Source organism: Pogoniulus pusillus, chromosome 37 (genome assembly GCF_015220805.1).
Source record: "Pogoniulus pusillus isolate bPogPus1 chromosome 37, bPogPus1.pri, whole genome shotgun sequence".
Classification (NCBI taxonomy): Eukaryota; Metazoa; Chordata; class Aves; order Piciformes; family Lybiidae; genus Pogoniulus; species Pogoniulus pusillus.
The window spans coordinates 1,638,098-1,658,930 of record NC_087300.1 but is presented as its reverse complement, the minus strand read 5'-3'; the positions used below and the strand labels follow the sequence as shown (position 1 = coordinate 1,658,930).

Below are 20,833 nucleotides of genomic sequence, written 5' to 3'. Positions count from 1 at the left end.
ACCTCAGGCAGCAGCAGGAGCTGGGAGACTTCCTGAGCTTGCAGCCCTCTGGTCCAAACCTTGCCAGTGCTTTGTGATCAGGAAGCTCAAGAAGGAAGCAGAGCAAACCAAAGCCATCCCAGCACAGCCAGGCTGGTCTCAGCAGAGCCCCTGCCCCCGGGGATGGGTGGCTGGCTTATGACTCCAGGCCAGAGGCTCTCTCGGGCAGGCAGTGCTCAACTTTCAAGAGACTAATTAAGTCAGAAGGTGCTCTCGAGTTATAGTCAAAACTTGTACATTTTATTCCCAATTCACAGGGTTATTTGCACAGATGGAACACAAAACTCAAGGAAAAAAAAAAGGATGTGTATGAATAAAACATTAGCATCTTTTGATCAAACACACTACAGGGTACAGAGTCTTCCCTTCCTAGAATAGTCTCCTCAGTAAGAGCATCTTTAGACAAATACTACAGCAATGGACTACAGACTTTTTAAAGCAAGTTACAAGATAATGGAGAAACCCAGCAATTGTTAATGGGTGATTACGTCCTAAAAATGGGTCGAATTTATCCCTTTTGTACTTCAAAATGGTTCAGCTGCAACACCCCTGCCAAAAAAAAAACGAAAACCAAGTAGCAGTGGTGTGATGCGGATCGATCCAACTGCCCTTCTCTGAACAATGTCAAGCTGTTACCCCAGACTAAACAACAAAAAATTCGAGTAAGAATAATAGTAAAAAAAGGGCCAACTCTTTGCGAGAAGAGAGCTCCAAGTAACAGCTGAGAGCTCCCCCTCTCAATAAAGCCATTGTACTGTACATTGAAACATCTTGAAAAGACACAGAAAGGAGAACATGGAGCTTTTCAGAGACCAGTCTATCACAGTCCCTAATTTAAACACCCAGCTACTTAACCACTGAATTTAGGATCTGGGTGCATGGCCTCGAGGTGTAAAAGAAGTTCCAACAGAGCCTTCTGTGACTGCTGAGATCACTCGGTAACGCTGCAGATACTTGGGAGCACAGCCAGTTACTTTCAGCAGACATCACTGGATTTATATATATATATTTATGTATTTTTCCACACACTACTTCAATTCTAACAAATGTTTGCAGGAATGACAAAATCTAAGTTCACCACAGAAAAATAAAACCATAATCCCCACCCTTCTCGAGACTCCAAAAGAAAGATGCCTACACACATGATCTTTTGCAGCCTGCTTTATGTTCTTGCATTCCAGCTGTGCATAACCTGCAGGTAGCTTGCACAAGACAGGCTCCTGCTTTTGCTTTTGTTTGTTTTCTGTTTTGTTTTGTTTGCTTTGTTTTGTTTAGAGCAGGACTGGGACACCTGCACCAAGGGAGGGAGATGTTATCTAGGTGGGCTGTGGCTTGACTTGCGTGAATGCGTAAACCATTGCCTGCCCTTTTGGCCACATCCTGCTAACTCGTCCCCAACTCAAAGGCCCACAGAACAGCTTCTTCACAATTTTTCCATGGGAGCAAGAACTAGGACAACATCTTTATTCATGCACTCTTGAAACATCGTGGGTTTGTGTTCGGCTTTTCTGGCTTGTTCATATACACAAGTCAAGTCAAAGTTTAGTCCTACCTCTGGGAGAGAAAGAAAGAACCATCAGAACGGGCAGACACTACATGACACTTGCAATGAACTGGCTTTGCAAAACAACTTTAAACTCTGCTATACACAAACGTTGAGGCACACAACATAAGGACATGCTGACAAAATCATTCAGGTATAGTTACTCGGCACTCTTCCATCAGAACCTCAGCCTGGACACAGAGATCTCCTCCTCTCTCCTCCTCTCCCTCCCCTCTTAGCCAGCTCTAGCTGGACTGAAGTCAACCCAGCGACTGCCTGCAGGCTGCGGACTGCAACAGCCGCACTTGCCCTCCACACTCTCAGGGGGACCACTTTTAAGTGGGATTTTATCCATGAAGACTGTATTCATGGAGGAAAGCTGCCAATGGGTGGCGTCTTCTGCTGTCGGGAGCAGAGAGCCACAAGCTAAGCGCAGCTCATCTTACAGAGCCATTAAGTGCTCTATTACCAGAACCATTAAGTGCTTTTCGGTGTCGTTTTCCTTCCCCAAGTTGCACAGACAGATGCCAGGAGGCAACTGGATTTCTAGTGTCAGCAGCCAAAGTTTTACCATCTTCTGCACTGATGGTGCAGGTTTAGATATGGCAAATATAAACCCATAAGGCCAGACCAGAAATTCACTTCTGTATGAATCTTAAGATTGATTTTAAGCAGTTCCTAAACTGGTTCATTATATCTGAATGTAACCCCAAGGCAAGTTCATCCAGCAGTAACTCCAGTTAGACTAATCCAAGCTCATCAGTCTGATTTTTGTCTTGTACCCCTTTCAAAATGTGAAATGTTTTGGTTTTTTGTTTTTGTTTTTTTTCCCACTCAAGACATCAAATGATCATTTCCTGACTCTTCCTGAAATACCACAGCAAGGATTTTACTCCATAAAGGGCTGCAGAGCTCTACTCTGGAGTCCAACTGTAAGGCTACAAGAATTCCAGTGGATCAGTATTTCCTTCATTTCTGTTTTGATTTTATTACAGCAACGTTGGCTAAATTTACAGCAAGCAGAAAATAAAGCTGGGTCTGTAGTTAATTTTTGATCAAAACATCCGAGCTTTGAAAGGTAGTACACAATATTTGTTTAAAAAGAACATATAAAAATACCTTTTTAGAAGCCTCTATTAAGGAAGGAAATACAAAGTTTTAATCCCACAACTTTTTTTTCCCCTTTGCTAGAGCTGCACACTACTTGCTACAGGTTTTTTATATAGACTTTTTTTTCCCTTTTTTTGTTATTTTTAAACTATACATCCAGGAAAAGGCTACAAAATGAAAGGAACGTGCATATAAATGATTGCATAGCAGAAGATGAACATTAACTGCAGAGTAAAAGGGGAAAAAAAAACACCCACAAAAACTAAAAGTTAGAAACTCTATCAAATGTACAAAGATTCTTGGATCAATCCCCTAAGCACTTTTTGCTGCTGGGATTTTGAAGCCATCTGAACGTCTTGAAAGGTCCTTCTGGAAACACTGAACTCCAAAAGCTAAACCATTTATCTTAAAAGAAAACTGAAATCAATGTCTTTACAAACTGCTACAGAAGACAGTGAGGAACACCAGGGGCTGGACACTGGCTTTGGAAGGTAGAGAGGAAGTCCAAACCCAACCCAATACCACCAAAAGCCATTTTCCTAACAAATTAATGTTGCCTTCTAGAGAAATACTGGTAAGGGTACAGAAGGCTTTTGTTAATTTTCACATCCAATTTGCTAAAGAAACTGTTCTTAGTGATAAACTAAATAGCTAGAGATGCAGCTCCTGTTCATATCCAACTCCAAACATTTGTTCTGAAGGAAAGCAAAATCTTTGTAACCAAATCACTATCTGCTCTGAGGAAGAAGTGATTCAGACTTGCTTGCTCAATTGCTTATTGTTTTTGCTGTATAAAAGCAAGGCTTTGTTGCTCAGGAAGAGATGGCTACACTTTGATACCTAGGAATACACCAACTAACCACAGGAGTCATTGGCATAAAAAGTTTAGTTCTTATATACTGTACATACACAACTCCAAACAATCTACTGGTATCTAACAGCAGAAAAACTAAGCACTTTTATGGTTAACTGCTCACTAAAATTTAGAATAGATACAAAAACTGCATAAAATGTACACACAACCTAATATTTAGTTGCTGATCTGAACTGAATTTTCCATTTTCGAGGTGTGTTTCCCCCCCACCCCTCACATGTTCAGTACTAGCAGCCAGTTCAAACGCAGTGAGGCCTCTATCCTGACAAGTCACCACACTGCACCACCTCTGAACGAGCTTCCAAGACCAACTCTCTCCCCATGGAGTACAGGCAGTGTCAGCACCACCTCTTCAGAGGGCAGGCTCAAAGAGAAATCTCAACATCATCTCCCCACAGGGCTCCCTTTACCAAGCTACTGGTGTCAGTGGGCACGGGGAACAGAGAGACCTGCCTCTGAACAACGGAAGCAGAGAGCTGCCAGTCTGCATTTCACAGCAGTCAGTGTTGCACTACAGCTGTCCAGTTTCTTTTTTGTGTGTGTGTTAGCACAAAGCTGAGCATCACAGAACAAGTTAAACAGCTGGTTTAACTGTTCAGCACAAACTGGTACCAATTTCTCTGTGGGTATTGACATTTTTAATAGGACAATGTTGCAAGTTACGATCAATCAAGTCATCACCAATATCTAAGCATTAAAAATGCAAATCTTTACAAAAATATACATAGAGACACCACAACCAAATCAGTAGCTGCCCAAGACATGTAACCAAGTGGACATTCTCTCTCTCTCTCTCTCGCTCTCTCAGTGGCTTCTCAACACTGTTTTAATTTTAACCATTGTTGGCTACAGGGAAAACTGACAAAGAAAATATTTTTTAGCACTGTTGCAACATCATATTCCTGATAATTTAAGTAAACTGAACTGTGTGTAAATGAATCTTACATGCCTAGAAACAACATGGATACGCTGTTAGTGGCCACTGGACTTGGGACTAGTCCACGACCGTGATCTGGATTTTGACCTAGATCTAGAATGTGATCTTGACTGTGATTTGGATCTAGCTGGTTCTTTTTTTCTCGATTCCTTTTCATATCTTGAGCTGGACTTATAGTGTGTTTTAGAATCTGTTTTAGAGGTGCCTCTAGATTTGGTGTGAGATGCAGACCTAGACCGTGATTTAGCCTTCATTTCTTTCTTGGGCTGTGACTTGGATCGTGATCTTGAATTGGACTTAGATCTTGAAAAAGATCGATTGCGGTGTTTGAACCTAGCAGAATAAAGGGGAGAGAGGAGATTTGAATGTAAAAACACTATTCTTAGACATCTAGTACATTAAAAATTGTTCACCTTTTTTTTGAGGATAAAAAATTTTAAGCCTACAGTTAAAGGAATACAATGAACTAGGTTGCAATTTAAAGGGTGTAAAAAGTGTTTTACCTATCATTGTCCGAATGGCTTCTGCTACGACGAGGTCTTCCAGTAGGTCTACTGCTAAAAAGGTACATCAGAAAAGGTAAAAAGGTGACAAAGAAATAAGCATGGATACAAGTGCTCAATAAATTAGCTGTGCATTTGCTTTTAGTTATTCTCCAGCAAAGCACTGAACTGTTTTCATTCAGTGTTTCTGATTTGATTTGGCATGCAAGATACGCAACTCCCACAAGTTACTCCCACAGCAGAAGAGGACTATTCAAAGTAATTAAGACAGTGGAGTTTCTCCTCCAACAGAGTGCTGTGCAGCTGCAGTCAAACACACACACACACCCCTCACTTACTTTCTGGGACTATAAGATCTTCTGTAGCTGTAATCAAAGGAACGACTTCTAGAGCGTCTCCTTTCGTAACTCCGACTCCTAGACCGCCTGTATCTGTCATAGTCATCATAACGAGAGGAGCTGTACAGGTTTCTCCCTTCCTTGGCTTTCATTTGATTTGGTGCTGTAGAAACAAATACAAAGCAGCAATATGGAACATTTTCAGTCCTCTCCCTTTGGTGACACTACCAATCTATAGATGTGGTATGTAGCAGAAGGCTGTCTGGCAATAGGACGAGGGGGAACGGTTTGAAGCCTCCAGGGGGACCTCAGAGCTGCCTGCCCATACCTGAAGGGATCCTATTGGAAGGCTGCAGAGGGACTTCTGATAAGAGTGTCTAGAGACAGGCTAAGGGGGAACGGTTTGAAGGTGAGGCAGAACAGGTTTAGACTGGAGCTGAAGAAGTTATTCTTCAGGAAAAGGGTGGTGAGACTGGAACAGGCTGCCCAGAGAGGCTGTGGCTGCCTCCTCCCTGTGGGTGTTTAAGGCCAGGTTGGATGAGGCCTTAAGTCTAGTTGAGAGGTGTCCCTGCCCATGCTATGGAGGCTGGAGTAGGTGATCTCTGAGATGCCTTCCAACCTGAGCTACTCTGTCATTATTGCATGCCTTCTGTGACTGCTGCATGCCAGTTGCTTTTTTGCTGCTCTGGACAAGAATTAATGCAGCCTTGTGGCCATTATAAATCTTGAATAAAAACCTCAGCTCCCCTTCCCAGCCCCAAATCAGTAAGAAGGGATTAACAGCTCCATAAACACAGAACACAGACCTGGCTAAGGTGTTTTCAGGTCACTTGGAAACTGTTCTCATGTGCCAAACCTATGACTGAAACATTCTAACATTCCTGAATTTAGCCCAGAAGTGAAAGCTCACAGGGACTCAATTAAGAACCCATCTCCTTAGCTGCACAGCACCACACATCACACCTGATGCAGAGCCTTGACTGACTCACAGGCAGCTTACACTGAAGCACGGGGGGATGCCACACAAAGAGTGGCCAGATTCTGGGAGTGCCCTTCCTGCCAGTACAGCAAAGCACAGGCACTCTGGAGCTTGCTTTTTAAAATAATTATCAGGGATGAATGAAGAGCTCAGCCTTCTGTTGTGTCTCCTCTCAGCAGCACATCTATCTGTCCTTCGCACGAGATCCCACTCCTGGCCAAACCCAAAGCATTTCAAACACACTGTACTGTGATGAAACAGCCACAACTGTTCTGCTTTAAGTGCTGCTGTCCACAATGCTGAGGGAGATTTAGTTATTTTGTGTTCAGAAATCTACTGGAAATCCCAGGGCACATAAACAGGACAGAAAAGTTGCCCTTCAGAGCAGGTAATTTCTTCAATAAAAATTATGTGCTCTTGAGGGAAATCCTGGCCATTTAGGTTGTTTCTTTCATAGTTTTATTTCCAGGCTGCCCATGAGTATTATAGTCCTGATTTAGATCAACAAGTCTGTGTTAGGTTCACCAGCAGCCTGCTTTATTTTGATTTGATACCTACTTCATTCTAGTCATTAAGAATACACAAATGCCAGGTTTAAACAGGTTAAGTGCTCTTTCAAGTTAAAGATATGTAAATTCTCTTTACCATTCTCTGTTCACATATTCCATGCTGAACTGAAGTACCTTGATATGTGCTTTTATCCCAAAGCTAAATGAAAATGAAGCTTTTACCTCAGTCCTGGATATCAGGCTGCACTGGGAAATGCCAACAGGAATGACTAACCGGCTTCAACACATCAGCAATGCAATACACGAGAGCTGGGCTACTCATTTGGACAGGGAGAATCTCAACAGCCAACTTTGCAGATACACAGAGAGCTGCAGAGAAAGCTCTTCAGAACTCTCAGCTAGCAGCAGCCATCAGATTGTGCTAAGTGACCGTTGTACTTGGCGATCTGCTTTTAATTAAAGTGAGTCATTAATTGTTACTAGCTAGAAACACCCCCATACGATTCACACAGAAGCAAGCACACATCACTACACATGTAAGGATGCCTGGCATGAAACAGGAAGGCTGAAATGAGAGTCAGATCAAGCAGAGCCAAGGCACTTACTCTTTCGATCCCCCTGTGCAAACTGGATTTCTATTTGCCGACCGCAAATCCATTTTCGATCCAAGTTATGGAGAGCATCTTCTGCATCCCGGACATCTTCGAATGTGGGGAGTGTTAAGGTACTTGGGAATTTGAGAAGCTTACAGATTTGGTATTTTGAATAAAATCAAAAGCTCCAAGTCATTTTCTAGTTTTACAGGTTTTTGGTTGGTTGGGTTTTAAGCTCTTTTGGTCATGCTACAGTACACACTGGAGGTATTTTTGTTAACCAGCAGCTATCTGAGCAGTCTGATAATAAAATTCAAGTCTCATAACATGACCAGGAACTTGGCTATCAGCAAGCAGCTGCTATGCAATACCTTTGCTTTTTTCCTTCTCCCACTTGTACTTAAGCAAAGTAGAAAGCCCAGTGGTATCCTTTCCAAAACACAATTGTCTCTAGTCATTCAGTTCTCTCCATTACAGTGACTTTAACAAAATTCAATTCTATAATTTTAGAATTGGGATAAAATTTTCCCTTTTTATTTCCTCCCCACCAACTGATGTTCAGTTTAAATTATGTCATGCCACAGTCATGTAACAGACCTTCAGCAGTCTGAGGTAAAAGCATAGTCTAAAGCCCTGTGCCGTGGGTCAGGTCAGGTACTCAGTAATTCAGACATTACTGATTTCAATCCCTGAGACTGACCACTACTGCAATTCACACACCAGCTATGGGACCTGAAAGAACAAACTGCCTTTCTCCTTGTAGCAACTCAAGTCATCACCAGCATCATCTCAGCAGAGAATAAGCTATGGTGCTGCAGGAATACATCTGGAGAGCCCCAAATGAATTCAGACCACAGGTACAGTAGCACAAGAAATATGACAGGTTTTGTCAATGGACCAAACCAGAATCATTCATCAACTTACTGCTTACATGACAAACAGAAGAAAAAATGTTATTCTGTAGGATACATCAGGTATGACTCCTTTAATCTTGGCCACCATTCAACTTCATCTTGACCTTTAACTCTTTAAGTGCTTGTCAGAAGGACTTGTCATGAGATGCTTGGCCAAAAATGACAGATGGCTTTATCTTTAACTTTGAAAAACAACCTTTTTCCCCCTTTTGTGGATAAAGCGAAGCTTTGTCTCCCATTATGGCTTGTCCTTCTTCCAGCTTTTCTTTATTTTTTCTTTTCCCAAACTCTCCCTTCTCTTCAAGCCTGATCCTTAAGAGGTCTTTGGCTTGTCTACTTGCCTTAATTGTTGAACTCTACTCTAAAGGTTCTTTCATGCTTTCTCTTTGGGGTCGCCATTACTGTACAGCTTTACATTCTGAGGCAACAACAGAGGACAGCAAATTAGGGGACAATATTAAAGAAAGAAGTTCACCTCATTTTTTACACAATCTGATTTTGATCAAGTGATTCCAGTTCCCATTTGTTAAATTAACAACGAATACCAGCCACAGATTGCTAAGCACAACTTTTACTTACACACCAGTGATAACAAAAACGTGCTAGACAGTTTCGAGGCAGTGAATAAATTGCTCATTTAAATCATAATAGTATTAATTTCAGTGACATAAGCAAGCTCTTATATTACGGAACTCCATTTAAGTTTTGGCAAAAATAATAATAATAATTAAAAAAAAAGGCAAAGAACAACTGAGAGAAGTTAATCTTCAAAAATAACGCAACACCACAACAGAAGTAAGACACTTATTAGATACAAGACAAAATTAAACTGCTTTTTCATTTAGATTTGTTACCTCTTACACAAACTTGAATTTCAAAGGTCAACACCCCTCACTAATCAGCCATCTGAAGAAAGGATATTGAACATAAGCAAATCCTCTGGGACGCCGAGTGTAGAAGTCAAGTGGAACGTATACATCAACTATAGGTCCGTAACGACCAAACTCACGGCGCAAGTCTTCAGACCTAGAACATCACAAACATCTTAAATCAGTTTTTCCCCACTATAAGGCACATGAAACATGCAGATTAAAACAACGAATCACCCTTCCAGACTACACACCTAGAACATCACAAATATCTTCAATCATTTCCCCCACTACTTAAGGCACACAAAACAAAGATTGAAACAACGAATCACCCTTCCAGTCTACAGATCTAGAACATCACAATTATCTTAAATCATTTCCCCCGCTATTTAAGGCACAAAAAACTTGCAGGTTAAAACAATGAATCACCCTTCCAAAATCTAAAGACCCAAAACATCACAAATATCTTCAATTATTTTTTCCCCACTACTTAAGGCACACAAACCATCCAGATTAGATCAATGAATCACCCTTCCAAAAATCTACAATCAGTGCAGTGAACTACAGTGAGAAGTTTTTAGATTCTGTGTGAAGCTTCAGTGCTAGCTGGAGCTGGGTGTTCTAGAATCAGACTACAGCTCTTGGCATCCGGCAAGAGTGTGGAGAACAGCAAAATTCTTTGTGGTGGGACGTCTGAAGCACGAAATGGCTTCATAAGGACATGCTACAATACTGCAACAGGTTGCCCAGAGGTGTGGTCAAGATCTCGCCTCTGAAGACATTCAAGATCAGACTTGATGCAGCCCTGGGCAGCCTGCTCTAAGTGGAAGTGTCCCAGATACTGCAGGGGGGTTGGACAAGATGCCCTTTGAGGGTCCCTTCCAACCCAATGCTATCTGTGAACCAGTGAATGTGATCACTCATCTTATTGGAAGTGTTTGGTAGGGGATGAATGTAGCAAAACATTTTGGAGGAAGAAAATGTTTGAGCAGTTGGTTGTTAAGCAACACAGGAGGCTTTTCTGAAACACTCACGACTTGGGATGCTTAAGATACATCCTGACATTTGGAAACCAGTGTTCAGCAGAACTCTACCACAGAAGTATAAACTGGTAAGTGATGCATTTAATTCAGTGCAGGATGCACTAGCAAAGGTGGGCAGTAAGTGAAAAGGAGGATCTAAGATTTATTGTTATTCCAGTACCTCAGCTCAAGTCTTGAGAGTCATTTTCCAACATGCAAATATCAACTGTGAGGCCCAAAATAAACAGCAGGGGAATATACCAGTCACACCAACTCATATCCATAGAATAATCAATACTTACAACCACGTCAGATAGAACAATACTTGGATGAGCAACCACTCACACCCTTAGGACAGCTTTTCCAAAGAGCTGAGCACAAAACCGGTCAACAGATCCGTAAGCACACTTGGAAAAACGACTGTCCTTGACAGAGAGCTTCCTTCATCACATCATCTCCTCTACAAATGTTTTTGTATCATTTGAGGCCAATAAGCTCTAGGAAAAAGGTCGATGTAATGCCGTATTTATGTGCTATGAAGGAGTTACTACTATAAACTTCCTCTGCCTCATCAGCTGGGTGACAATCTACAGTGCATAGTGAATGATGGCAGAGAGGGAATTATGACAACCAGCGTCACGGGCTCACAATAAGACCATCTCCAGTGTACCATCTAATCCCAAATTTCTAGTGAAAGCCTGAATAGGATCCATGCTATTTTCAAAAGGTTGGAAGTCAGAGCTCTCACTGACTGTTCTTACAGTAAAATAAGCCACTGGAAAGACGAAAGAAAATCCACGTAAAAAAGAATTCATTTGAAGCCCTTTACACTTTGGATCACAATAACGTTCCTAATTCATTCCGCCGTGCCCACACTACTGCTATTTGCTGAATAACTTCGGTGCAAGCTGCCTAGGCAGCACGTTCGAAAATTCAAGGCTTGCATTTTATACAGCTGGACCTCACAGGGCCTCCCCCATAAAAACTAACAACATCGGAGTCCACCTTCTACGTTAATAATGCTTTAGAAACGTTGTGCAGTTGATAACAGACACAAAAGGGAGGCAGCAAACTGCAGAACGGAAATTTGGCCGTTTCCTAGATATATCCAAGCACTAAATGAGAAGCATTGCACAGACTGAAATTCTTTCAATTCACTACGAGAAGTTATTCCGCTAAGCTGCCTTACACATTCGGTCCTTGCGGGATTTTGACACAATACAATTCGCTACGGAGAAAAAGCATTGTTCTGCCCCACCGCACCGAGAGCCCGAAGAGGACACAGCACATAACAATTAATGCAATCACATTCCAATCGAAATAGCTGCAATTACCGTACTAACGGAACCAACTACGTCAAGGATTTTGGGGACACCCACAGCAAACTCGCCGTTTTCTCTCTCCTAGCAACTACCGCCGTGTTTCAGGAGAGCATTCAAAACTCCAGCCGCCGCTGAGCATCGCCAAGGGACACAGGCGGCTCCCCCCGAGGCGTGCACGCAAATCCCGCCTCGATCTCCCGCTGGACAAACTCAAACGCGGCCGCAGAGAGTTCCACTTTCTTCTGGCCCAGCTTTGTTCTGTCTGGACATTGTTTTGAAACCGATCCTCGTGGAGAGGAGGGAAATAAAGCAGCATGGCGAGGACGGAGGAAAATGGAGAAGGGCGACGACAGCGCAGCAAGGAGAAGGGTGAAGCAGCAGGGAGCAGGCCGGCTTCCCTCCGCCTCCCCGCCCATCGCTCCGGGAGGGCTCCCGCACACCTCCGGCGGCAGCCGCCTGCGCGGCCTAGCGAGCCCGCCAAAGCCTGCGCAGCCCCCGCGCCCCGCTGGCGCCCGCCCCCACTCACCGGGTGTCGTCGGCCACGTTCCGAACGAAGAGCGAAGTGTTGGGGGGACGGAGGTAGCGGGACATGGCGGCGCTGGCAGCGGGGGGGGAGGGAGGGAGCGAGCGAGCAGCAGGGCCCAGGCGCTGCGGGGAGCCGAGCGGCTGAGGCGACCCTCCGGAGCTGCACGAGCGCCACCGCCGCCCGCGCGCCGCCTCTCGCGAGACTTCCCGCGGGGCTTCCGGCACAGGAGCGGAGCGGCGGCGCCAGGGCCCGGGGCCTGCCCCACTGCGCATGCGCCCAGGCCCGCCCGGCCGCGCGGCGCTTTGGGCGGGAGCCGCCTGCGCACGCGCCGCGGCCGTTAGCTTTTTCCCGCCCAGGCAGGGCCGGAGCGCGAGCGGCGGTGTCCGCGCGCCGGCGTGAGGGAGGCTGAGCGGGAACGGGAACGGGAACGGGAACCGCAACCGCCTGCCCCCAGCCGGCTCCTCTGCCCGCCAGGGCTCCCTGCTCTGTGCTCTTCTGCGCCGCGGAGTCATGGAATGGGTGAGGTTGGAAGTGACCTCAAAGTTCCAAGGCCTTCTGCCACAGGCAGGGACAGCTCCCACTAGAGCAGGTCGCTCAAGGCCTCATCCAGCCTGGCCTTGAACACCTCTAGGGACGTTGTGCTCCACAACCTCCCTGGGAAACCTGTGCCAGGGTCTCAGCACCCTCACTGAGCCCCCAGCACAAGCAGGACCATGGAACTGTTTGAGCCAGTCCAGAGGAGGCCACCAAGATGCTCAGAGGCTGCAGCAGCTCTGCTATGAAGACAGACTGAAAGAGTTGGAGTTGTGCAGGCTGGAGAAGAGGAGGCTCCCAGGTGACCTTCTTGTGGCCTTCCAGGATCTGAAGGGGGCTCCAAAAAAGCTGGGCAGGGACTATTGATGCTGTGAGGGAGTGCCAGGAGTGGGGGGAATGAAGCAGAGCTGAAGCTGGGTAGAGTCAGCCTGGATGTGAGGAGGAAGTTGTTGAGAGGCTGGAATGGGTTGCCCAGGGAGGTGGTTGAGGCCCCATGGCTGGAGGTGTTTCAGGCCAGACTGACTGAGGCTGTGGGCAGCCTGCTTTAGGGTAGGGTGTTCCTGGCTATGGCAGGGGGGTTGGAACTGTCTGCTCCTTGTGGCCCCTTCCAACCCTGACTGATTCCGTGACTCTGCTCCTCCCTATCCTGTTCTCCAGACCCTTCAGCACCTTTGTTGCCCTTCTCTGCACCTGCTCCAACTCCTTGTCCTTGTGGTGAGAAGCCCCAAACTGCTCACCAATAATGTATCAAAGCAAATAATTATTTTCTAACAGGTTTTAAAAGTGAAATGCTCCCAGTGAGAGTGATCTGTGCTAGTTCAGAATGTTTCTTCTGTTGTGTCCTACAACTTAGTGATGCAGTATTTAGCCACCAAAGGCTTTGCAGTGTTCTCTGGGTTTGCTCGTAGTGTTTCACTGTGTGGTTAGCAGCAGTTACCCAGCAACATCCAAACAGAAGTGTTTCAAGCTCTTATATGGCTTTTTGTGGCACTTAAAGCAGCCTCTGCCTGGGCCTTACCAGTGTCCTGATTTCTGTTGATCTTATTTACATGTAAATCAGAGGGCATTTAATTTAGTCTGCAAAAATAGACTTAGCAGTAAACTGCTATGAGAAAGCTGGGAGGGGACTTTTGACAAGGGCTTTGTAGAGATAAGATGAGAAGGAATGGATTAGAGCTTGAGGAGGGAAGATTTACACTGGCGGTTAGGAAGAAATTCTTTCCAGTGACAGTAATGAGACACGGGAGCAGGTTGCCCAGGCAGGTTGTTGGTGCCCTCTTTCTGGAGGTCTTCTAAACCAGGTTGGATGAAATTGAACAACACCAAGTGCAGGGTTCTACACTTTGGCCACAACAACCCCAAGCAGCACTACAGGCTGGGGCCAGAGTGTCTGAGATCAGCCAGGCAAAAAGGGTCCTGGGGATGCTGGTAGAGAGGAGCTGAAGATGAGGCAGCAGTGTGCCCAGGTGGCCAAGGGAGCCAATGGCATCCTGGGCTGGCTCAGCAGCAGTGTGAGCAGCAGGACAAGGGAGGTTCTTGTGCCCTTGTGCTCAGCACTGCTCAGGCCACACCTTGAGTGCTGTGTCCAGTTCTGGGCTCCTCCATTGCAGAGAGATGTTGAGGTGCTGGAAGGTGTTGAGAGAAGGGCAGCAAGGCTGGGGAGGGGCCTGGAGCACAGCTCTGTGAGGAGAGGCTGAGGGAGCTGGGGGGTGTGCAGCCTGGAGGAGAGGAGGCTCAGGGCAGAGCTCATTGCTGCCTGCAGCTGCCTGCAGGGAGGCTGTAGCCAGGTGGGGTTGGGCTCCTCTGCCAGGCAGCCAGGGACAGAAGAAGTGGACACATCCTGAAGCTGTGCCAGGGGAGGTCTAGACTGGATGTGAGGAGGAAGTTGTTGTCAGAGAGAGTGATTGGCATTGGAATGGGCTGCCCAGGGAGGTGGTGGAGTGGCCGTGGCTGGAGGTGTTGAAGCCAATCCTGGCTGGGGCACTTAGTGCCATGGTGTGGTTGGTTGGGCAGGGCTGGATGCTAGGTTGTGCTGGCTGAGCTTGGAGCTCTCTTCTGACCTGCTTGATTCTATGAATTGAACAACCTGGGCTGGTAGGAGGTGTCCCTGCCCATGGCAGAGGGTTGGAACTGGATGATCTTTAGGATCCCTTCCAACCCAACCCATTCTATGAATCTTATGAACTGCCTGGGAAGCAAAACAAGCACTTCCAGAGCTGCAGCAGTAAAACTCCCCCTGAGGACAGCCTCATTCCAGAACAAGAATACACCTCCCAGCTTGCTCGTGTCATCTTTTATGAACTAACAAATCACCTCCTCCCTCACAGACTGCTCTTCTCCTAGCACAGATGCAGACTCAGCACTCTTCATTGGCATAAAACATCCCCACGAGGTTTTTAAGTAACAGACTCAGTCCAGCAACCTTTTTCTTTCCTCCATGGATTTCTTAACAGCCAAAACCAAACTTAACAGCTCTGTGGTAACTGAAGTCTGACATAGGCCTGCGGCTGTAATAGTGAGATCCAACCAGCAGCACAGAGAGAAATGGTTACAGCTGTGGGCCCTGTGCACTCTGTCCTCCAGCAGAGACACAGAATCTGAACACAGAATCGTAGAATGGTCTGGGTTGGAAGGAATCTCTGCAGGTCATCTAGGCCAACCCCTCTGCAGTAAGCAGGGACATCCTCAACCAGATCATAGAATCATAGAATGGGTTAGGTTGGAAGGGACCTCAAGGATCATTCAGTTCCAACCCCCCTGACATAGGCAGAGACACCTCCCACTAGAATGAGCCACTCAGAGCCTCATCCAGCCTGATCCTGAACACCTCCCTGGGAAACCTGTGCCAGTGTCTCACCACCCTCACTGTCAAGAAATTCTACCTAAAATCCTCTGACACTTCAAACACATTCGTCCTCCTGTCATTACCAGACCTTGTCAGTAGTCCCTCCCCAGCCCTCCGGGACTCTAAGGTCTCCTGGAAGTCTTCTCTTTTCCAGGCTGCAGAGCCCAAACTCTCTCAGCCTGTCCTTAGAGCAGAGCTGCTTCAGCCCACTCAGCAGTGGAGTATGAAAAGGGTCTGGAAGTGTACTCAGGAAAAGCAGACTCTTATGGAAATCACAGAGTGTTAGAGGTTGAAAGTGACCTCTGGAGATCATCCAGTCCAACCCCACTGCCAAAGCAGGGGCACCCAGGGCAGGGTACCCAGGAACACATCCAGGTGGCTTTGGAAAGTCTCCAGCGAAGGAGGCTCCACAGCCTCTCTGTGCAGCCTGCTCCAGGGCTCTGCACTCTCACAGGGACAAAGTTTTCCCTTCTGTTCCCCTGGAACCTTCTCTGCTCCAGCTTGCCCCCAGAGCCCCTTGTGCTGTCCTTGAGCAGAGCCTGGCTCCTGCCCTGAACATCTTTAGCACAGCAATGAGGGCAGCCCTCAGGCTCCTCTTCTCCAAGCTCCAGGTCCCTCAGCCTGGCCTCCGGGGAGATGTTCCACTGGATCTGCAAGGTGTAGCCAGGGAGAGCACAGCCTTAAGGGAAAGGGTAGGGATGTGTGTGTGAAAGGGGAGGAGAAATCAAAATAGTTTGCTCTGGTTTTTCTTTCGGATAAAGATGAGAGCCTGTGGAAAGTGCACTTTATTTTGGCTACATCAGGATGGCACAACAGAGGTAAAATGTCTTCAGACCTTCTTGCTTCTTCTGACCAGTGTTACTCCACCAACAGTCATAGTCTGTGGAAGACAAATATAGAAGACTCATTACAAAGGCAGGACATGGAACTGTTTGAGTCAGTCCAGAGGGGGCCACCAAGATGCTGAGAGGGCTGCAGGAGCTCTTCTCTGAGGCCAGGCTGAGTTGGGACTTCGCAGCCTGGAGAAGAGAAGGCTAGGAGGAGACCTTGGAGTGGCCTTGCAGGATCTGAAGGGGGCTACAAAAGGACTGGTGAGGGACTATTGACAAGGTCTGGGAATGAGAGGAAGAAGAGAAATGGATTTGAAGTGGCAGAGGGGAGATGGAAACTGGATGTTAGGAAAGGGTTCTTTGGAGTGAGGGTGGTGAGAGACTGGCACAGGTTGGCCAGGGAGGTTGTGGAGCACAACCTCCCTGGAAGTGTTCAGGACCACGTTGGATGAGGCCTTGAGCAACCTGTTCTAGTGGGAGCTGTCCCTGCCTATGGCAGGGGAGTTGGAATTGGATGATTTTTGATGTCCCTTCCAACCTAAACCATTCTATGATTCTGTTATTCATTTAGTCTTCAGGAAGTCTGTTTGCAGGTTGAAATTCCTGTAACTCGTGGAAATCCATCTCATTCCACAAGAAAATATATCAAGGGCTTTAGAGCAGAGTGAGAGGAGATGGTCTTAAGTTGTACCAGGGGAGGTTAACGTTGGTAGTGATTTCCACTAACTGTGGTTAGCTTGCAGTACTGAAATCCTGCATCTGCAGCTGCTGAGGGATTCTGTGGGCAGTGCAGTGATTTGGGGGCCAGGATTTGTTGAAGAGCCCTTAATTAGAGCTAATTACTGCAGGATGTTTTTATTCCTTCAGTGCTTTCCTTGCTGTGCCATGATTTTTGAGCACTTACCTCCACCATTTCATTTCCTTTAACTTCTTGCTCATGAGAGAATTTTTCTGACTTGCAGACAAGTTTCCCATTTACCATGTTCACAGTGCACTGTTGGAGCAGATTTAGACATGAGAAAACATCTTGGACATGAGGAGCAAATTCTGCTGTGAGCACAGGCTGAGGGAGCTGGGAGTGTGCAGCCTCCAGGGAAACCTCAGAGCTGCTGCCAGTGCATGAAGGGATCCTGCAGGAAGGCTGCAGAGGGACTTTGCATGAGGGAGTCTAGAGACAGGCCAAGGGGGAACGGTTTGGAGCTGAGACATAGCAAGGTTAGGCTGGAGCTTAGGAAGAAGTTCTTCAGGAGGAGAGTGGTGAGACTCTGGCACAGGCTCCCCAAGGAGGCTGTGGCTGCCTCCTGCCTGGGGGTGTCTGTGCTGCTTTGAGGAGCCAAATTGGAATATTTGCCTCAAATATTTTGGAATGTTTTGGCATATTTTATTTTAAAATATTTTGGAACATTTGAGGCAAATTGGAATATTGTAAGCACCCAGCAACAGAAGAAGAGGACACAGCCTCAAGCTGTGCCAGGGCAGGTTGAGGCTGGATGTCAGGAGGAATTTGTTGTCAGAGAGAGTGATTGGCATTGGAATGGGCTGCCCAGGGAGGTGGTGGAGTGGCTGTGGCTGGAGGTGATGAAGCCAATCCTGGCTGGGGCACTTAGTGCCATGGTCTGGTTGGTTAGGCAGGGCTGGGTGCTAGGTTGTGCTGGCTGAGCTTGGAGCTCTCTTCCAACCTGCTTAATTCTGTGATTTCAATGAGAGAAATTAGATGATAAGCTGTGAAAAGGAAGCACTGCTGATGTCTGCTGCGCTCCCAGGTTCCCTGAGACATATAAAAGCAAGAACACAAACACAGATAAGAGAGTGTGTGAGAGTCTCTATCTGTTAGAGTTGGTGTCTCTGCCTTTCTCCCTGGGCTTTTGCTGTGTAGCCCAACTAGTTCTGCTTCTAAGCCCCCTTGCCCATCCTCCAGACTCAGCTCACATGTAAGGCAGACTCTGGGATGAGGTAGAGGGGTGGAACAGTGGTTGGGAGCCCCTCCTGGGGGCTCTGGTTTCTGGGGGGGCTGCTCTGTTTCTGCATTGAATTTAACTTGTGTATTGCTGTATAGAGCTGTAGATATTTGTGATACATTGTAAATATCTGCTCCTATATTGTGCTCAGCTCTGGATATAAAGCTTCATTCCTTAACGTCCAGCTGTCTGAGTCTAGTCTGGGTGTTTTCATAAGAGCTGGGGGGCAGGTAACTACCAAACCATCACAGTGTTCAAGGCCAGGTTAGATGAGGCCTTGAGCAGCTGAGTCTAGTTGAGAGGTGTCCCTGGGCATGGCAATCTGTGAATCTGAGAGTTTTGAAGTTCAGTTAGGGCAAGAGGAACAGGTAAACAGGAGCTAAATGCTACTGATGTTTCAGAAGCAGAGCTGCTGGTTTAGATTTGAGACAACAGCATTTTGGTAGGAGTTTTAGAAGCAAGGTTTATGTGTGTTGGACTGATAGAAATGGAAAACAATGGGAATGGAGCAGGCAAGGTTCACCTGCACACAGAAACTGAGCTGTGAGGGTGACTGAAGGGATGCCCTGAGCCCTGCAACAGATTTACCTTCAGCTTCCTGCCGTCCATAGTAGTGATGTCAGCCTCCTTTCCCAGCGTGAAGGAGTTGGTTACAGATTGTTTGGGTGTTTTGGATGTCACAACGAAGTCATTTCCTTTCTGTTGTATTTCAACGACAGGCTTAATGTCTTTGGCCATTTTGATAATGTCATCTGGCATTGCTGTGAAAAGGGCAAAACAAAGCACTTTGGTGGGCAATCAGGGAATTGATGTCTGCCTCTAGCCCACATCTGGGGCTAAACTCCAGCAGTTGCTGTCACCCAGTGACCTCTCCCCAGCAGAGAAGGGGCGTCAGGAAAAGAAGTTCCACGACTTGAAATGAGAATGGACTTGTTCAGCCTGGGGAAGGGAAGGCTCCATGGAGACCTTTTTAATGGTCTCTCAGTACTTAAGTGGGTGAATAAGCTGGGCACAGGCTTTTGAGCAGGGCCTGTTGTGACAGGACAAGGGTTGATGGTTTGAACTGAGAGAAGTAGATTCAGACTGGAGGAAAGGAAGAAATGTTTCACTCTAAGGGTAGTGAGACCCTGTCCCAGGTTGCCCAAAGAGGCAGACCTTAAAGTTAACCTAATCCAATGCCCCTGAGTCAGCAGGCACACCTGCAGCTACAGCAGGTTGCTCAGAGCCCCAGACAATCTGACCTCCATAGCAGTGGAGTCATCACTGCTGGGGGGATTAAAAAAATGAGTGGATGTGGTGCTGAGGGACAAGGCCTAGTGGCAGAGGCTTAGCAGCAGTAGTGGGATTATGAGGTAGTAGCTGAGCATGAGGCAGCAGAGTGCCCAGGTGGGCAGCAGAGCCAATGGCATCCTGGGCTGGCTCAGCAGCAGTGTGGACAGCAGGACAAGGGAGGTTCTTGTGCCCTTGTACTCAGTACTGCTCAGGCCACTTCTGGAGTGCTGTGTCCAGTTCTGGGCTCCTCCATTGCAGAGAGATGTTGAGGTGCTGGAAGGTGTTGAGAGAAGGGCAGCAAGGCTGGGGAGGGGCCTGGAGCACAGCCCTGTGAGGAGAGGCTGAGGGAGCTGGGGGGGTGCAGCCTGCAGCAGAGGAGGCTCAGGGCAGAGCTCATTGCTGCCTGCTGTAGCCAGGTGGGGTTGGGCTCTGCTGCCAGGCAGCCAGGGACAGAAGAAGGGGACACAGCCTCAAGCTGTGCCAGGGCAGGTTCAGGCTGGATGTTGTTAGGAGGAAGTTGTTGTCAGAGAGAGTGATTGGCACTGGAATGGGCTGCCCAGGGAGGTGGTGGAGTGGCTGTGGCTGGAGGTGTTGAAGCCAAGCCTGGCTGGGGCACTGAGTGCCATGGTCTGGTTGGTTGGGCAGGGCTGGGTGCTAGGTTGGGCTGTCTGAGCTTGGAGCTCTCTTCCAGCCTACTTGATTCTAAAATTCTCTGGTTCCATGATTCTCTGGTTCCATGATTCTCTGGTTCCATGATTCTATGATTCTAGGTGAGCATGAGAGGAAATTAGCCTCAGGCTATGCCAGGGGAGGTTTAGGTAGGATATGAGAAGCATCTTCTTGACTGAAAGGGATCTCAAATACAGCAGTGCAACCAAAGATGTCTTGCAGAGGCTGCCCTGCAGCTTGAGCTGATTGTTTGAAAGGCAATGAGTCACTTACCAAGAGCTTTCAGGAAGGCTTCAAGGTTCTCCTGAGCATAGACCTGCCAGGTCCCGTTGAAGGCCATGGTGGATGCTGAGGGCAGTGGTGCTAGCAGCAGAGCGAGGGCTCTCCCTGCTCCTTCCCATGCTATTTATAGAAGGGGAAGGGCCAGCCCAAATTGTGAGGTGCCTGGTTAATTATTAGCTGTGAGACAACAATTATTAATCAGGTTATTTGTTCTTAATGATCATAACCTCTAGTTCATTCTGCTTTGTAGAAAGTCTCACCTTGACCAGCCAGCTTGGGTGGGGGTGTTGTGTTTATGGGGTGGGGGTTACTGACCTTGAGTAACCATAAAATGTTACATGGATTGATTTGGTTTGTTTTTTTTT

At 46.9% G+C, this 20,833-nt stretch overlaps 2 protein-coding genes across 6 annotated transcripts; both read right to left on the bottom strand.

The window, feature by feature from the left end:
* Positions 1-257: 257 nt before the first annotated feature.
* SRSF10 (serine and arginine rich splicing factor 10) lies at positions 258-12,340 on the bottom strand. 5 transcript variants are annotated; one of them, XM_064172792.1, is made up of 7 exons: positions 12,079-12,340; positions 9,261-9,365; positions 7,438-7,541; positions 5,345-5,507; positions 5,007-5,060; positions 4,735-4,836; positions 258-1,593 (listed from the first exon to the last, which is right to left on the bottom strand). In XM_064172792.1, exons 1-7 carry the CDS (start codon positions 12,141-12,143, stop codon positions 1,575-1,577), a joined length of 612 nt encoding a protein of 203 aa, XP_064028862.1. In that variant the 5' UTR covers positions 12,144-12,340; the 3' UTR covers positions 258-1,574. The 5 variants fall into 5 exon arrangements, with proteins under 5 accessions (XP_064028862.1, XP_064028864.1, XP_064028863.1 ...); XM_064172794.1 differs by lacking the exon at positions 4,735-4,836 and having other exon boundaries at positions 5,007-5,057; positions 12,079-12,339; XM_064172793.1 differs by lacking the exon at positions 4,735-4,836 and having other exon boundaries at positions 12,079-12,335.
* Positions 12,341-16,200: 3,860 nt separating this feature from the next.
* Positions 16,201-20,548, bottom strand: LOC135190833 (fatty acid-binding protein, liver). Its single transcript, XM_064172585.1, has 4 exons — positions 20,460-20,548; positions 18,834-19,006; positions 17,192-17,281; positions 16,201-16,337 (listed from the first exon to the last, which is right to left on the bottom strand). The coding sequence occupies exons 1-4, from the start codon at positions 20,524-20,526 to the stop codon at positions 16,287-16,289; spliced, it is 381 nt and encodes a 126-aa protein (XP_064028655.1). The 5' UTR covers positions 20,527-20,548; the 3' UTR covers positions 16,201-16,286.
* Between the last annotated feature and the right edge of the window lie 285 nt (positions 20,549-20,833).

Coding starts and splice junctions, on each gene's coding strand:
- SRSF10 (XM_064172790.1), bottom strand. CDS start 12,143: ATGTCCCGCTACCTCCGTCCCCCCAACACTTCGCTCTTCGTTCGGAAC. Junction 7,542..9,260: donor AGAGGATTTGCTTATGTTCA/ATATCCTTTCTT, acceptor AACACTCCCCAC/ATTCGAAGATGTCCGGGATG. Junction 5,061..5,344: donor AGATCTTATAGTCCCAGAAA/GTAAGTGAGGGG, acceptor GTACCTTTTTAG/CAGTAGACCTACTGGAAGAC.
- LOC135190833 (XM_064172585.1), bottom strand. CDS start 20,526: ATGGCCTTCAACGGGACCTGGCAGGTCTATGCTCAGGAGAACCTTGAA. Junction 19,007..20,459: donor AGCCTTCCTGAAAGCTCTTG/GTAAGTGACTCA, acceptor CCCTTTTCACAG/CAATGCCAGATGACATTATC. Junction 16,338..17,191: donor AAGGAAATGAAATGGTGGAG/GTAAGTGCTCAA, acceptor TGTCTTCCACAG/ACTATGACTGTTGGTGGAGT.